This window comes from Sorex fumeus, unplaced genomic scaffold, assembly GCF_029834395.1.
Source record: "Sorex fumeus unplaced genomic scaffold, SorFum_2.1 ptg000018l, whole genome shotgun sequence".
In the NCBI taxonomy this organism is placed as follows: domain Eukaryota; kingdom Metazoa; phylum Chordata; class Mammalia; order Eulipotyphla; family Soricidae; genus Sorex; species Sorex fumeus.
In genome coordinates this window covers 20,034,775-20,049,040 of record NW_026606075.1, presented here as the reverse complement: position 1 = coordinate 20,049,040, position 14,266 = coordinate 20,034,775, and the positions used below count along the sequence as shown (strand labels likewise).

Genomic DNA, 14,266 nt, shown 5'->3' with positions numbered 1-14,266 from the left:
AGGGTGAGATCTTGGGCTTTCTGTATGTTTTTTAAATCTGTGATATTGGGAAAATAATGGTAAACTGTTAAAAATATTTCAGATAGACCCAACACAATATGGTAACATTTTTGTTGTTGTTGTTTTGGTAACTCCAGATGGTGTTCAGGGGTTACTTCTGACTCTGCACTCCTGAATCACTCCTGGTGAACTTGGGATCAAACCCGTGTTGGCAGCACACAAAGCAAGCACCTTACACAGAGTACTATTTCTCTTGCCCCAATATGGTCACATCTTCACAAAGTGGAAGTGAAAATAAAACAGAAAAATTGTAATTCTACAACAGGCCCACCAAACCCATTGCAGTTAACTTGGGCACTCACTGCCCATTCTTCAGGCACAGATAAGCAAGAAGGCTTTGTGAGTCAAAATCAAGTGGTTTGAAAAGTCTCAGGTTACACCAGGAGGTCCCTTATCTAGAACGGAAATTTGAAAATTCAGAATAGACAAGTTGGAAAACCTGAAAACAAAACATTACTAAAAATCAAAAGAGGAAAAGTAATGAATAAATTCCCTTCCACAAAAATTCTTACTGAGAAACCTTCTGTTGTAGAGATAGCTGCTTAAAGCACTAGTAAGGAAAATGTACTTTGTTTTCCAGGGGGATTGTGGGATGGGGGGTTAGCTTGACATACCTGGTGGTGCTCAGGGTTTACTCCTGGCTCTGTGCTCAGGGATCATTACTGGCAGGCTCTGGGGACCATGTGGGGTGCAAGGGATCAAATCCTGGACAGCTACATGCCAAACAAGCCCTGTACCCGCATACAATCTCTCTAGCTCTCCAGAGCTCATTTATTTTAAAGTTTAGATGCTTTGGGTCCAAGAAAGGGAAGGCATTTATTTAGACTGTAACCACAGTCACTGTCACTATCCTCCCAATCGATTTACTCAAGTGGGCCCAGTAACGTCTCCATTGTGAGGCTTGTTGTTACTGTGTTTGGCATATCGAATATGTCACGGGTAGCTTCCAGGCGGGGAGATACTCTCGGTAGCTTCCCAGACTCTTCTCTCCGAGAAGGGTGGAGGAATTGAACCCGGGTCGGTCAGGTCAGCTGCATGCAAGGCAAACGCCCTACCACTGTGCTATCTCTATGGCTCCCCATTCTCTAAAAAACTTGTGTGAAGTAAGCATGCTGTTTAGGCACTTATAGACACATTCATGTATGCTTCCTTTAAATAGCCTCACCTTACTGGTCCTGGTAATTTTCTCTCCCCCTGACAAGCTGCTAATTTTCTGTCACTTTTCCTTGCTTGAGGCCTCTCCCTGTGTGGTGCTTTGTCCTGATTCAGGAAATGCGAAGAACAGTGTTTTCTGTTCTTTGATGAGTTGGAAACGGACTGGAGAGAAAAGTAAGGGAGATTTGTGAGGCCTGAGAATTCTGACAAGAAACGGGAGCAGGAATGTCCTAAGAAACTGATCTTCTCAAAGAGAGGAACACAGTGCTCAAGTAAAGGTTGTGCCTTTATTGAATGGAACTGAAAATGAAAATGCCCTAAGTGGCATGAAACAATGTTCATTTGGAATCAAAGTGAAGACATGCTGTAATTTAGTAGTGACCTAGGGAAAAAAAGTATTTGCTTTGTTTGGTTTAGCAATTAAAGGGTCACTTCAAAAGAACAGTATTTAACTTTGTATGCTATAACATTTCATGGTCATTGAATCATCCTGATTTTTGGTGATAGAAAGAAAACTTTAGTGAATGTTTATCACCTAGTTTCCCCAAAAAACAGCACCCTTTCTTTTATGAGTTGGTCTTTTTCTTGATTTTTTTTACTAGGAAAAACAGCACACAGTCACTGTGAAAGTAATAATACAGGCCGGAAATCTGACTTAGTGGTAGAGTGCATGCCTTGTATATGTGAGGCTCTGAATTTAATACCTGATACCTTCCTCCAAAAAATGTATAATAACACAAACGTGTAAAATACAAATGAAAAGATTTCTTGTCCTCTTCCAAATTCTGTAGTTGACTTTCTAAGCACATGTAAAAATATATGTCCCTCTGTAATATAAATAATATTCATAATATCAATATAACATAAATTTAAATATCATTTTATAGCTTAGCTTTTCCTCTTTTTTCCCTTTGTTTTCATGCTGTTGTTTCTGTGAGTCTGTTGGGGGAAGGTCACACATACATGGGAATGGTTCTTAGACAGGAGTGGTATTTTCCAGGGGGGTCAAAAATGGATTGTGTTTGTGCTCTCAGTTTGGGTGCTCAGGTAGGATGGTTACCCCATAGTGGTGTGATGGAGGACACACTTTATTGTGGTTCTTAGGAGTCACAGGCGTGCACTTGGGCATTCGGTACTGGGGATTGAACACACAGGCTCTCTGATCTCATGGCAGTACAGATACTCTACCAGATGCATGCCTGGGACCCCTGTAACTTTATTTTCTACCTAACTTTAGATCAATGGCTATCATACTTTGTGAGCGTATACAGAATAATCTTATTATTCCTGATTCCTATGTAGTATTCCATTGTTTCCATTGTTTGTATAATTTAAATTTGTCTAATATAAACTTCTACTGGTGAAAATAACTTCTTATTTATTCTCTCTCCTTAGTTATTCTCATGGTAATTCCACAAACTTTAGACAGTATATTTTACTTCTAATTCTTGGATGATAACTGTTGATTCCTACTAAAAAAGATGAGGAATTTGGTGTCTTTATACAATCTTCCATATTCCTTCCTGTTTCTCCTTCTGAACTAGAAATTAATTATACCATCATTTTTATATCTTCAAGATTTATAATATTTGAATTCTGTTCAGTAAATATAATTAGTCCTCTGTGCTTCATTTGTTGGCTACTTAGAAATTAAAACCTAAAAAAAAAAATGTGTGGTAAGTATGCTCATGCACACAAGAGTCACTGTAGGACAGAGTATTATTTTAGGATGCAAATGTAACCCTATGACACAGCACTACTGTGAAGATTCTCTTTTAGTTTCATACATGACCACAGTCGGAAAGTTCTTTTGGGGCCTGAGCCATAGGACAGTGGGTAGGGCGCTTGCCCTGCATGTGGCTGACTTGGGTTTGGTTCCCGGCATCCTGTATGGTCCCCTACACCTGCCCAAGAGTATTCCCTGAGTGCAGAGCTAGGAGTCAGCCCTGAGCACTGCTGGATGTTCCCCACCCCCCACCCCCCAACCACCACTACCCAAGTAGTCTTTTTAAAATGTAGAGCCAGAGAACCTGTAATCAAAGGCCCATAGGTGTGAGCTTATTGTAGATTTAATCCCAACTAGTGATCAGTTGCGGGCCCAGCAACATTATGAGACTTGTTACTGTGTTTGGCATATCAAATATGTCACGGGTAGCTTGCCAGGCTTTGCCGTGCGGGCGAGTTACTGGGCCCGCTTGAGCAAATCGATGAACAACAGGCGGACAGTGGCAGTGACAGTGACAGTGATCAATTGAATTCAGCAGGCATTCTGGCAGATAGAAGCAGTGTTACACAGATAAAGCAATATTCATAGGTCATCTTGTCCAAATGATTAAGCAAAGGGGTGTCTGTCTCTAATGGGCAGAACATATCTGGAAAGATGATTTACTTATTTCCCTGAAAGTCAGGTGTACTTTCCTCAGCTTTCCTCGGTAAGTCATTATTATCTCAGTTGTTTCTTCACCTCTCTCCCTCAAAAAGTTCTAAGGTATGAGTGAAATTCTAAATTAACAGATATGTGTAGTAAACCCACAAATACTACAAGACCAGGGGAAATTTTGAGGCAAGCAAAGTTTTTTTCAAAGTTAAACTGTATCATATTTTTGCTTTTACATTTGGGTTTCTGGTTTTCTTGTTTTAAATTTTTACCAAAGTGAACCAAAGGTCAGCAATTGCCCATGAATTAGTCTACTGCAATCTGGAAACAACCTGATTGCCCAAGAGCAGACAAGTGGGTAAAGAAACTGGCACATCTACACATTGCAATACTACTTAGCTGTTAGGAAAAATGGAGTCATGAAATTTGCCTATAAATTGATGACTTTAAGAGTATCATGCTGAGTGAAATGAGTCAGAAAGAAAGGGACATATATAGAATGACTTCACTCATTTGTGGTGTATAAAATATATAGTATATGCATGGCCAGGGAAAACAGGGTCTAGGAGGACTGATCAATGGTTAGAATCAACTACAAGTGTGTGTGTGTGTGTGTGTGTGTGTGTGTGTGTGTGTGTGTGTGTGGCGGAGGTAGATAAGATAGAGAAGGGACCGTGATTACAATAATAGCTGGGAATGATCATGCTGGAGAAGAGCTGAGTGTTACAAGTAGGTGAAGGTATATACTGGATAGCCTTTCACTATCTGTACTGCAAAGCACAATACCCAAAAGAGGTGAGAGAAGGAGAGAGAAAGAGAGAGTGAGGGAGGGACGGAGGGAGGGAGAGATAGATAGAGAGAGTGAGAGAGAGAGACAGAGAGAGAGAGAGAGAAATGCCTGCTATAGAGGCAGTCAGGAGGAGGTGGAGGGGTGATGGGGACACTGGACGGGGAAATGTACACTGGTGGTGGGATGGGTGTTGAAACACTGCATGACTGAAACCTAATTATTAACAGCTTTGTACAGCTCTAAAAAAAAAAAAGAATTCGTCTGCTGCCTCTGGGAAGGCTTGATACTGACTCACGCATCAGGGTCACCATGGCCAGGATCACACATGTATTTGGAAGGTGTAAGAGGATGAGAAATTGAAACCAAAGTTAGTAAGAGTGGGTGGTGTAGGGAGTGGACATGAGGTTGAGACACATGAGCATATTAAGAATTGATTCTGGAGGATCTCCAAATTCTTAACAAAGACTTTCCTTTATCATTTAAGTTTGGCTATTTGTTTTTTAGTGGACAGATATTAATTTAGTATCTGACCGACTGAGTGCATAGTGCATACTTGGTTTTAAAGTTTCAGCTTTAATTTTCTTCTCCTCACCACCCCCACCCTCTCCTTCCTGCCTCCTTTTTAAGATCAGTCTGCTTTGGAGAGAATCTTGTACTATTGGTTTGATCTTTTATAGAGGGAAAGAACAATCACTTAATTTCTGTGGTCTAGGCTTGGCCTGTCTTCAGGACTCACCGACTCTGCAAGTCATGTTTTGATAAGTGCCTGCAGTGACCTTGAAACTTCCTCTTGTCTTAGTTTCTACCTTACGGTCTTGTCAAACCTTTCTGCAGCTGATCATTCTGGGCAGTTAACTTGAGTTTAAGTCCTGTATGCAAAGCTTTATTCCAAAGTACAGCTGAGGTCCTTAGATAATTGCCACCCAATTTTTTTTTAGAGAGCAGTGTTTTTCTAGAGATGATTGTTAAAAGCTTATTAAAATTCAGCAACAGAAGCCCTATAATTATTTGGGTAGCTGGATTTCAACAGGCATAACATAGCTCTCTGGGTGGCATAGTCCATGACAGCTTGTAAGGAAGCAGATCCAAACATGTTCTGTTGCAAAATCCTTAGATCTCCGTCCAATATGCAGTCATCGCTAAACTTGAAAACTTGATTGTCTCTCTGGGGTGCTGAGGCCTTCAGGACATTTCCTCCCTAGAAGTTCAAGATTGGAATCTGTTGTATCAATGTGATGGCCTAGAGGTGTATGTGCAAAGGACAATCAACTGAAGGATTTAACACAAAGTATTATTTATTCATAGGTACAAAAAGTTCTGTACACTAAACATTTAAATTTCTTCTAAGTTCTTCCATGCATCTCACCTCAACCTGCTTGGGTGTCCTTCTAAATATATTTAGAGTACACACAAACATAGGAAATTAAACCTAAACAGATGAGAACATAATGTACATATACACATATTGCTCTGCCTTCTTTGCGGTTGCGTGCCTACTGATACTTGGAGCTAGGGCCACTCATGGCAATGTTCAGCTCAGTACTTGGGCCCAGGGGCCACTTTTGGCAGTTTTAGGGTGAGGGCACATGTAGTGCTGAGGGTTTTTCATGCGAGCACATGATGCCCTGCTCAGCATATTTAAAAATTAATGATTTACCTTGCTTCTTATTTTCTTATTTCATATCAAAATTTGCTCATTGTTTAAGACTATGTAGCATTTCGTTATTTGGTTATACCACAATTTATTCCACTAATCCTTCCTGATAGGCACTTAAGATTACTTCCAAAATTGTGTTATTAAGAGAGTACTTTCATATTTATCATAGCATCATTTTTATTTTGTATATGTGCAACTGGATGTATAATAAGAATTCCTGAAAGTAGCATTTCTGGGTCAAAGGTGTGTGCATTTTTAATTTGGATAATTTTTGCCAAATTGCTCTCCAGAAAGGAAATGCTCATTTAAACTCCTGTGCCCCTGGCGATGTATGAGAGTGCTCACCTGTTTGTCTACACAGTATATTTAACACTATTTTTTTTTTGCTCTTTGCCAATCTGATAGGTAAAACTGGAATCACATCATTTTAATTTGCATTTTTTATGTGTAACATTAAATTATTTTATTTAGCAATAACTGTGTAATGCCTCTTTTAATGAGGAATTATATATTTTACTCATTTGCCTAGGAACTACTTATTCGGTCCTACTGATTTGTTGGAACTGTTAATATACTGAGGAAACTAAAGTTATCTATTGATAAAATTAGTCTATGATGTGAACTACAAACTTCCCTTGGTATTTTGATAGTTTTCTCTTTTGTTTTCTTTTGTGTCTTATTTTTTTAATTTTGTTTTTGTTTTGGGGGCACACAGAGTCTCCTACCTCTGTGTTCAAAGATCACTCCTGCAAGTGCTCAGGGGACCACAAGTAATAGCAGTGGTCGAACCAAAGTCCCCTGCCTACAAGGCAAGTGCTTTACCCCTGTGCTGTCTCACCAGCCCTAATTATATTTTATTTTGTTAGAAGGTGAAGGGCATTCTATTTAGAAAACTGGGATAATTTTGACTGTGAGGAGGTATTCTCTTTTGCAGTCATGGTGTTTGATTACTGGACCTGGACATTTCCTATTAGTTTCTTTTGTGCTCTGATAGAGGGATGGTCTCTGCTTTGTGGCTAGGCAGAGAGGGTCCTGGTGGAGGCGTGTAGTAAGACATGGGATAGAGACAGTTTTAAGTTAGAAGATCAATGGCAGTTCAGAGTACTGGGTCAAGACTGAGCAGGCCCCAGAGCAGGGTTGACCACTCATAAATCAGTTCCAGCACAGTCGCAGCTCCAAGATGAGCACTTCCAGAGGCTACATTAGAATAAAGGAACAAGAACTCTGAGTGAGAGCTGGTGAATTTGTGATCTTTTTCTCCAACTGTAGATGACCCAGTTGACCCCGTTCTCAAGAATCCAAAAGAACTCCCCGTGAATTCAGTCTAGATGGGTTCTCAGCCCTGACAATGGCATTGGATGAGTTTGACTTCCCTGGTCTGAGGTGGGATCTCTGCAGTGGCATTCTGGAAACTTCCCAAGTGATTGTGATCTGCACCTTGGCATGAGAACCCATGTTTTACACAATCCGTTTGAGTCAGAGATTGCAGTGCGTACTGCCACAGTGCTTCCAATGGTGAGCATGAATCACACTGCATCCCTTCAATGCAGTTCTGATTGAGGAATTCTGAGGTGGGGCTTGCAATTCTGCCTGTTTAACAAGCTTCCCAGCGACTCTGAGATCGATACTCCCCAGACCATACTCGAGTGGCTAGAGCTTGTTACTCAGAGCAAAAAGTGCTGGCTTACATCAGTTCCGGAACGTCAGTAAGCTTGTTTCTGCCCTGATCTTATTCTCTGGCAGAGTTTGCTTAGTGTGGTAAAAACAACACTGGGGTCAAGAGACCTGCTTTCCACTTCCAGCACTGCCCTAATTAGCTGGAAGACGGGGCTCTTTAAAGTCCTTTAGTCCTTTACCCTCTTATCTCTAAAACAAGAGGGTTGACCTGGAAAATGGTGAGGTTCCCTTTGTTCTCACCTCCTCCAGGGCTGTTCCAGAGTGTTTTCAGAGTGTGTTTCAGAGTGTTTTTAGGTTTTTATGTGGAAATGTAATGGAGATGTGGCAGTTAGGATCTCAGGCGTGCCTTTCTTCCCGCAGGACTCCTGTCTGGGCCTGAATTTTAGATTTACTGAGGGAGAGGGGTCATAAAAATAGCATCTCTTAAGGATGTATAAAGTTCATGGTAAATTGTAAGCTTTCAGAAGGACAAAAAGAATGGTGCAGGCTAGAGCCATGTCCTCCCCCTACTGTGGGGGGTGGGGAATTGAGTTAAACCTCCTTTATGGCCACCTGGGGCTTCAACTAGGACTGGGTTCATGTGTCATGCCTTCACATGTGCCTGTCTAACAACAATGAAGAAAGCAATATGTTTTTCTACTGCAACTTAAAACAATGTAGGAGAAAGGCCAGCTTCCGTGGAAGTAAATGCTTGAAGAACATGTGGAGCCACACCTTTTTCTATCTTTAGCGGTTTTCTTTCCCCAATTTTTTGGGGGGAGTTCACTCCTGATGGTGCTCAGGAGACCATATGCGGTTCTGGGAATCCAACCAGGGTTGGCCTCATGCGAGACAGGTACTTTAAGATAACCTTGACCTATCTCTCCGGCCCTCTACATTTTATTAAAAAGAAAAAAAAACTAATCCAGACTTTTAAGAGATGGATACTGAAAAGAAAATTACCATGACTAAAATATAGTTTGTGCATTTCCCTAAATACATTAATGAAAGTATCAGAAATGACTACATAGAAATTAAAGTTTCTTAGTTACATGTAATATTTGAAATGACATTTCTCTCTATTTCAACTCATTAGGAAAGAGATCATGTAAATCATTTGTATTTAATACACTAAGTGCAGAGTTCCCTGCCCCTGCACCTGGCTCTCTTTACTGGGGCCCCTTGGAGGGGGGCGGGTTGAGTTTCCCTCCTTGTCCCAAGAAGACCTCCAGAACCCAGCCACAGCCTTCCTTGCTCAAGGCCACTCTTCACACGCTCGGAGGAGCTTCACACATGAAGGAACTGGCAGAGGAACTGAGGTGTGCGGGACCTAGGGCTGAGATCTCCAAGCCTGCTCAGATCGGTACTGGGCCTCTTCCACCCAGATCCCCCATTTTCCAGTAACTTGGCAGTCACACCCACAAATTGCCCCTGGCGCCATGTAATCCCATCAGTGGCAAAGATCCAGAGACTATAAACCAAACTTCCGGAAGTAGAGTATAAGCAACCTCTGATGGTTTAGTTCTCCCTCTCAGAGAACCCAGCAAGCTACAGAGAGTATTTTGTCTACATGGCAGAGCCTGGCAAGTTCCCTGTGGTATATTCAATATTCCAAAAACAGTAACAATAATGGGTCTCATTTCCCTGGCCCTGAGAGAGCCTCCAGTGCGGCACCGTTGGGAAGAATGAGTAAAGAGAGGCTGCTAAAATCTCAGGGCTACGATGAATGGAGATGTTACTGGTGCCCGCTCGAGCAAATCGATGAATAACGGGAGGACAGTGTGATACCATAAAGCGCACAAGAATTTTTTCTCAACCTCTGTTTGATGTCAGAGGAAGTGTATTTTGCATTGTAATTAGAATTTTGCTAATGGTAACTTTCCTTCAGAAGAGATTGTATGACTAGTGTCCAGATATAGAAAAATATGAAATATAACAGTCATCTTTATTTGGTGAATTATATCCAGTGAACACATTTAACCCTACCAAATATCCCAAGAGTTTGGTTCATTTTTTTCCTACTGACAGATTATTTTAAGATGCAGACAGCTGTTATTTTATCTCACAAACACATGATAGTGTAGTTTTCATGTATTTGGCAATTTTTTAGTTTGTTTTGGGGCCATACTTGGCTATGCTCAGGGATTATACCCAGCTCTGCACTCAGGAATTACTCCTGGCAGTGCTCAGGGAACCATCTGGGGATCAAACCTAGGTCACCCATGTGCAAGACAAGAACCTTATCCACTGTTTTATCACTCTGATCCCATATTCATCAAATATTTTATGTAATCAGGGATTGGAGATATAGTACAGCAGGTATGGTTTTTACTGGGCTTGATTCCCGGTACTACATACGGTTCCCTGAGCTTCACTTGGAGCCGTCATTGGCCCATTTAGAATCATTTGCCCATCAAACAGTCTGAAGCCAGACGCCCTGATTCCCACATTCACCAGTTTAGAGTCCTCCTATGGTCATCCCTGAACTAGGATACCTCAACTTTACTGAGAGGGGATAAGAGAATGATTCCTAGAGGAAAATTAGCTACTATTCCAAAAGGAGGAGTGAATACTTGATGTAAATAGCAAAAACTATCAATACATGCATCTTTCTTATTTTAAGTAAATTTACTTTGTCTAACTGTAAATATCTCTGGGCAAAAGATTATCAGAGGATATATATTGTGGTTGAATGTATATAGCAGGAATTTACAACACTTCACATACAAAATATGTAATCCTAATGCAATGTGGTAAGGGATAGGATAGCTTGCCATGTAGGCAAGAGTAATATTGAAAATATTTGGCAACTTGTGACAGTGGCAAGAGGAGTTGGATTGGGCTAATCAAAATGGGTGCTGAATACATCAAACCAATAGGTGCCCTGTAAAGGTATATCGCACAGTTTTGAAAGGAGAAGTTGGAAATCTTGCAAAGGCCACAGGGAAACCCCCCCCCCCCCCTTGTTTTATCTGACTTCTAGTAGCTGGGGGCAATCCCTGTTATTCTTTTATTCTAAAAGCACTGCTAGAATCTCTGTTTTTTTTTCTCCCTCTTCCCTCTGTGCTTGTGTCTCTAGCCATTTTTATCTCCTCTTATAAAGATATTAGGTACAATGGTTGGAGTCACCTCATCTTGATTCACATCTGTAGAGAACCTGTTGACAGGTAGTCACATTTAAAGTTTCTGGGTGAACAAGAATCTCAGGGTATCAGTATTTAAACCAAAAATTGAAGCTCTTACAAATTGGCATGATACAAGTTAAAGCATATTCAGTATGAAATCCCTTGCAAACATTTTTTCTTCCTTTTTATTTAAAACATGATTTTTTAATCTTTGTAAAATATTGAGCTGAATGAAATTTTTCAGCAGGAGTACTGTTCTATATTTACTACTGCATCTGATCAAGTCACCACTTTCTCCCCTAAATTATTATTATATTAATTTGATTAAATTATGAATGTCACAGTGACAATTTGGCAGAAGATGAATATTCATTGACTTAGAATGTTTGCACACAAAGCATTACATTTTTGCACATGACTTTTTTTGAATTCAGATAGATTTTTAATATAAGGGTCACTGTGAGCCGTGCCCGAAGAGCCTGGAGGCCACTCCCGGCCATGCTTGGTCTATGCTGAGTATTAAGCACGGTGCTTGAGTTGGCATGTGGGGTTGGCACTGATGATGCTTGGGGTCCAGGGGGCCACAGCCAGTCATGCTTAGAGGTGGACAGATGATACAGGAATCAAACACAGTACTTCTATTGTGCTAGACTCTACCAGAGAGATTTACCAAAACTCAAGTATGATTTTACCTTTATGAAATGGGGTTGACCACAGAAATAGATGAACAGCATCCAATAGAATATTTTAAGAGTGAATGAGGAGTGAGGAGCAGAGGATGTGACTCGGTGCTGGAGCTCTTATTTCCATTGTATAAGGCCCTGGCTTCAATCTTGTGCACCCCTCAAAAATAAAAGGAAACAAGAGGAATACAAATAGGAATGATTTGGAAATCATATTTTCAAAGGCACATTTGGTAGCAGTTGTCTAAACTGCTTGAAGAACTTCTCTGTGGACAAGGTTCAGAGGAAAGAGTTTGAGCAATATTAGACATACCTTTCTCAGTCTATTCCTCAGTACAAAGGCATCATGTACCTAAATGGGAGTGACTGGTTCTCAAATGCCCAGTCATTTGCAGCACAATCATGTCCTGGTACATTTTAGTGGAGATTTTGCCTTGAGCATGAAATGGAAAAGAAAACCTCTTCCAGCTCCAGAAGCTGCTGCAAGTCCTTCTAAAGTGCTGTCTCAGAAGGGCATGAAAATATTTGTTATGCGACAAGAAATTTCCATACATTTGAATACTTTCTAAAAGTTGCCATGAAGTCCCAACAAGAAGCTCAAGTCAGTTGAGAACAAGGCTCAGAATTTTTTTCCTGGGGGTTGAGGCATGTGGTGATGTTCAGGGATGCTGGTTTGACTCAGATCACTCCTGGTGGGGCCTAGGGGACGATATATGGTGTCGAGGACTGAACATAATGTGCCACGTGGAAGGCAGGTGCCTTATCCACTGGATTATCTTTCCAGCCTCCAGAGTTCAGATTTTACATCTCTCTGTGTTTTGCTGAAATCCCAGCAATAAAAATGATGTGAAAATTCACAAAAAACAAAAGAGAGAAATATTTGCTCTGTGCCTTAAGTGCTGTGGACTGCTGGAAGGGAAAAGGGGGAAGATTTAGTTTAAGAGAAGGGGAGGCATTAATAAATTAGAATGGCGAAAGATTATATTTTCCATTTATTGGTCACCCACTATGTGCAGAGGACATGGAATTGTTTTGATCACATCATCTCAATTAATGCACTTAAATTCTTTTGCTTTTTTCTATTTTGAGAAGCTGTGGATCTGAAAACAGTGTGCTCTTAAAATAACATTTCCCCCCTTGTATTATTTGGTGCAGGACTGTTCTGATGGCTACATGTGCAAAACACATTTTCAAACCAAGTCATCACCTTTGGAAACATTTGCCTCTGGGCAGGCATGTCTTCCCATGGAGGTGAGTGGTGTCTTATTCTTCTTGGCAGTCATTGTGGAGTATAATTTTTTAAAATTAAACATACATTAAAAATAATAACTGATGTTAGATACTGGGTCTGATGGAGTGGGGAGAAGATGGATCATTTGTCAGGAGGCATTTCTAGCTACAATACTGAAAGCAACTAGCAAGGCTGCGATCTTGAAGCCGAGATCTTCTCTGCATCTCCCGGTGGTAGTGAGACTTCACTCTTTTTTTCTGCTGTATCTTTAGACCACAGATGTCCTCTGCTACCTATTGATTTTCCTCTGGTATAGTCCTCCCAGGATGATACAGCCCTCTCCCTAGAGTGCTTAATCCAAGATTGGGGACTTCATTAACTCATCTGTCTTTAACTCTTTTCCCTTCTGTCCTTTAAAACATACTGGATCTGGGTTTCATTCTTTAGGGTGCTCTAACCTTGATTTGAAAATCTTGCTAGATTAAATTTTAATAAGGCTTAGTGGTTTTTCTGGGGTATATTCCCTTTTCTTTAATCAAAACGCAAATTGCCTGAGTGTGTTTATTCTGGATAACATTATTTTGTTTGCTTTGGAGACTACACCCAGTAATGCTCAGAACTTACTCCTGCTTCTTTGCTCAGGGATCACTCCTGGTAGAGCTCAGGGAGCAATATCCAGTTTTGGGGATCAAACGGGGATTGGGGGGCTGGAGTGATAGCACAGCGGGTAGGGTGTTTGCCTTGCACACGGCCGACCCGGGTTCGATTCCCAGCATCCCATATGGTCCCCTGAGCACTGCCAGGAGTGATTCCTGAGTGCAGAGCCAGGAGTAACCCCTGTGCATCGCTGGATATGACCCAAAAAGCAAAAAAAAAAAAAATGGGGATTGGGAAACTCCTTAAGTCTGGCCCTTGTGAATATTTAAAAGACATATCTATTGTAAAAATAAACAATAGAGAAATATATTAAAAAGAATTTAAGAAAATGAGATTTCCTTCAGGTGAAGGTAACTATTATTAATATTTTAGTAGGTATCCTTCTGCAGATTTTTATTACACACAATGGTATATCCTTTTGCAGTGAACAAGTTTGTCAAGATGACTTTTCATATCAGTAAATAAAGAATTCCATAGCTCTTTCAGTATCTGTGTTGCATTCTATCCTATTGATGAGTCATATTATATTGATTTTATTTTGAAATAAAATACTTGCATCTGAAAGTAGAATTGCTAGAGACCTAATTGATTCAATAGAGAGGAGGAAGGGATTGATGCTTATAATCCTGAGAAAGTAGGGAAAAAAAGACATTCTTGTGACATTTTTCTGAAGGTAAAGCCCTTTCTCAAGACTAGTTAAGACAGACACATTTGATAGTCCAGCTCCCTTCTCTGCCTGTGTATATCTCTGGCCAGCATGTAACTCTGACCAGTGTAATCTGGTTTATAAGTTACTCTCAAGAGCACTGTGTATGGTAGTAAGTTTAGTGCCTCTGGGGTAGGTGGCTGCTTCATGGTTTGAATAACCAACATAA

The 14,266-nt window shown here is 40.6% G+C and overlaps 1 protein-coding gene across 2 annotated transcripts in view; it reads left to right on the top strand.

The window, feature by feature from the left end:
• ATG10 (autophagy related 10) overlaps window positions 1-14,266 on the top strand; it is a 307,540-nt gene that overhangs the window by 89,138 nt on the left and 204,136 nt on the right. For both annotated transcript variants that reach the window (XM_056112566.1, XM_056112567.1), the window contains exon 3: window positions 12,659-12,754. In XM_056112566.1, the coding sequence (XP_055968541.1) occupies window positions 12,659-12,754 (96 nt within the window). The remainder of the gene's footprint in view (window positions 1-12,658; window positions 12,755-14,266) is intronic.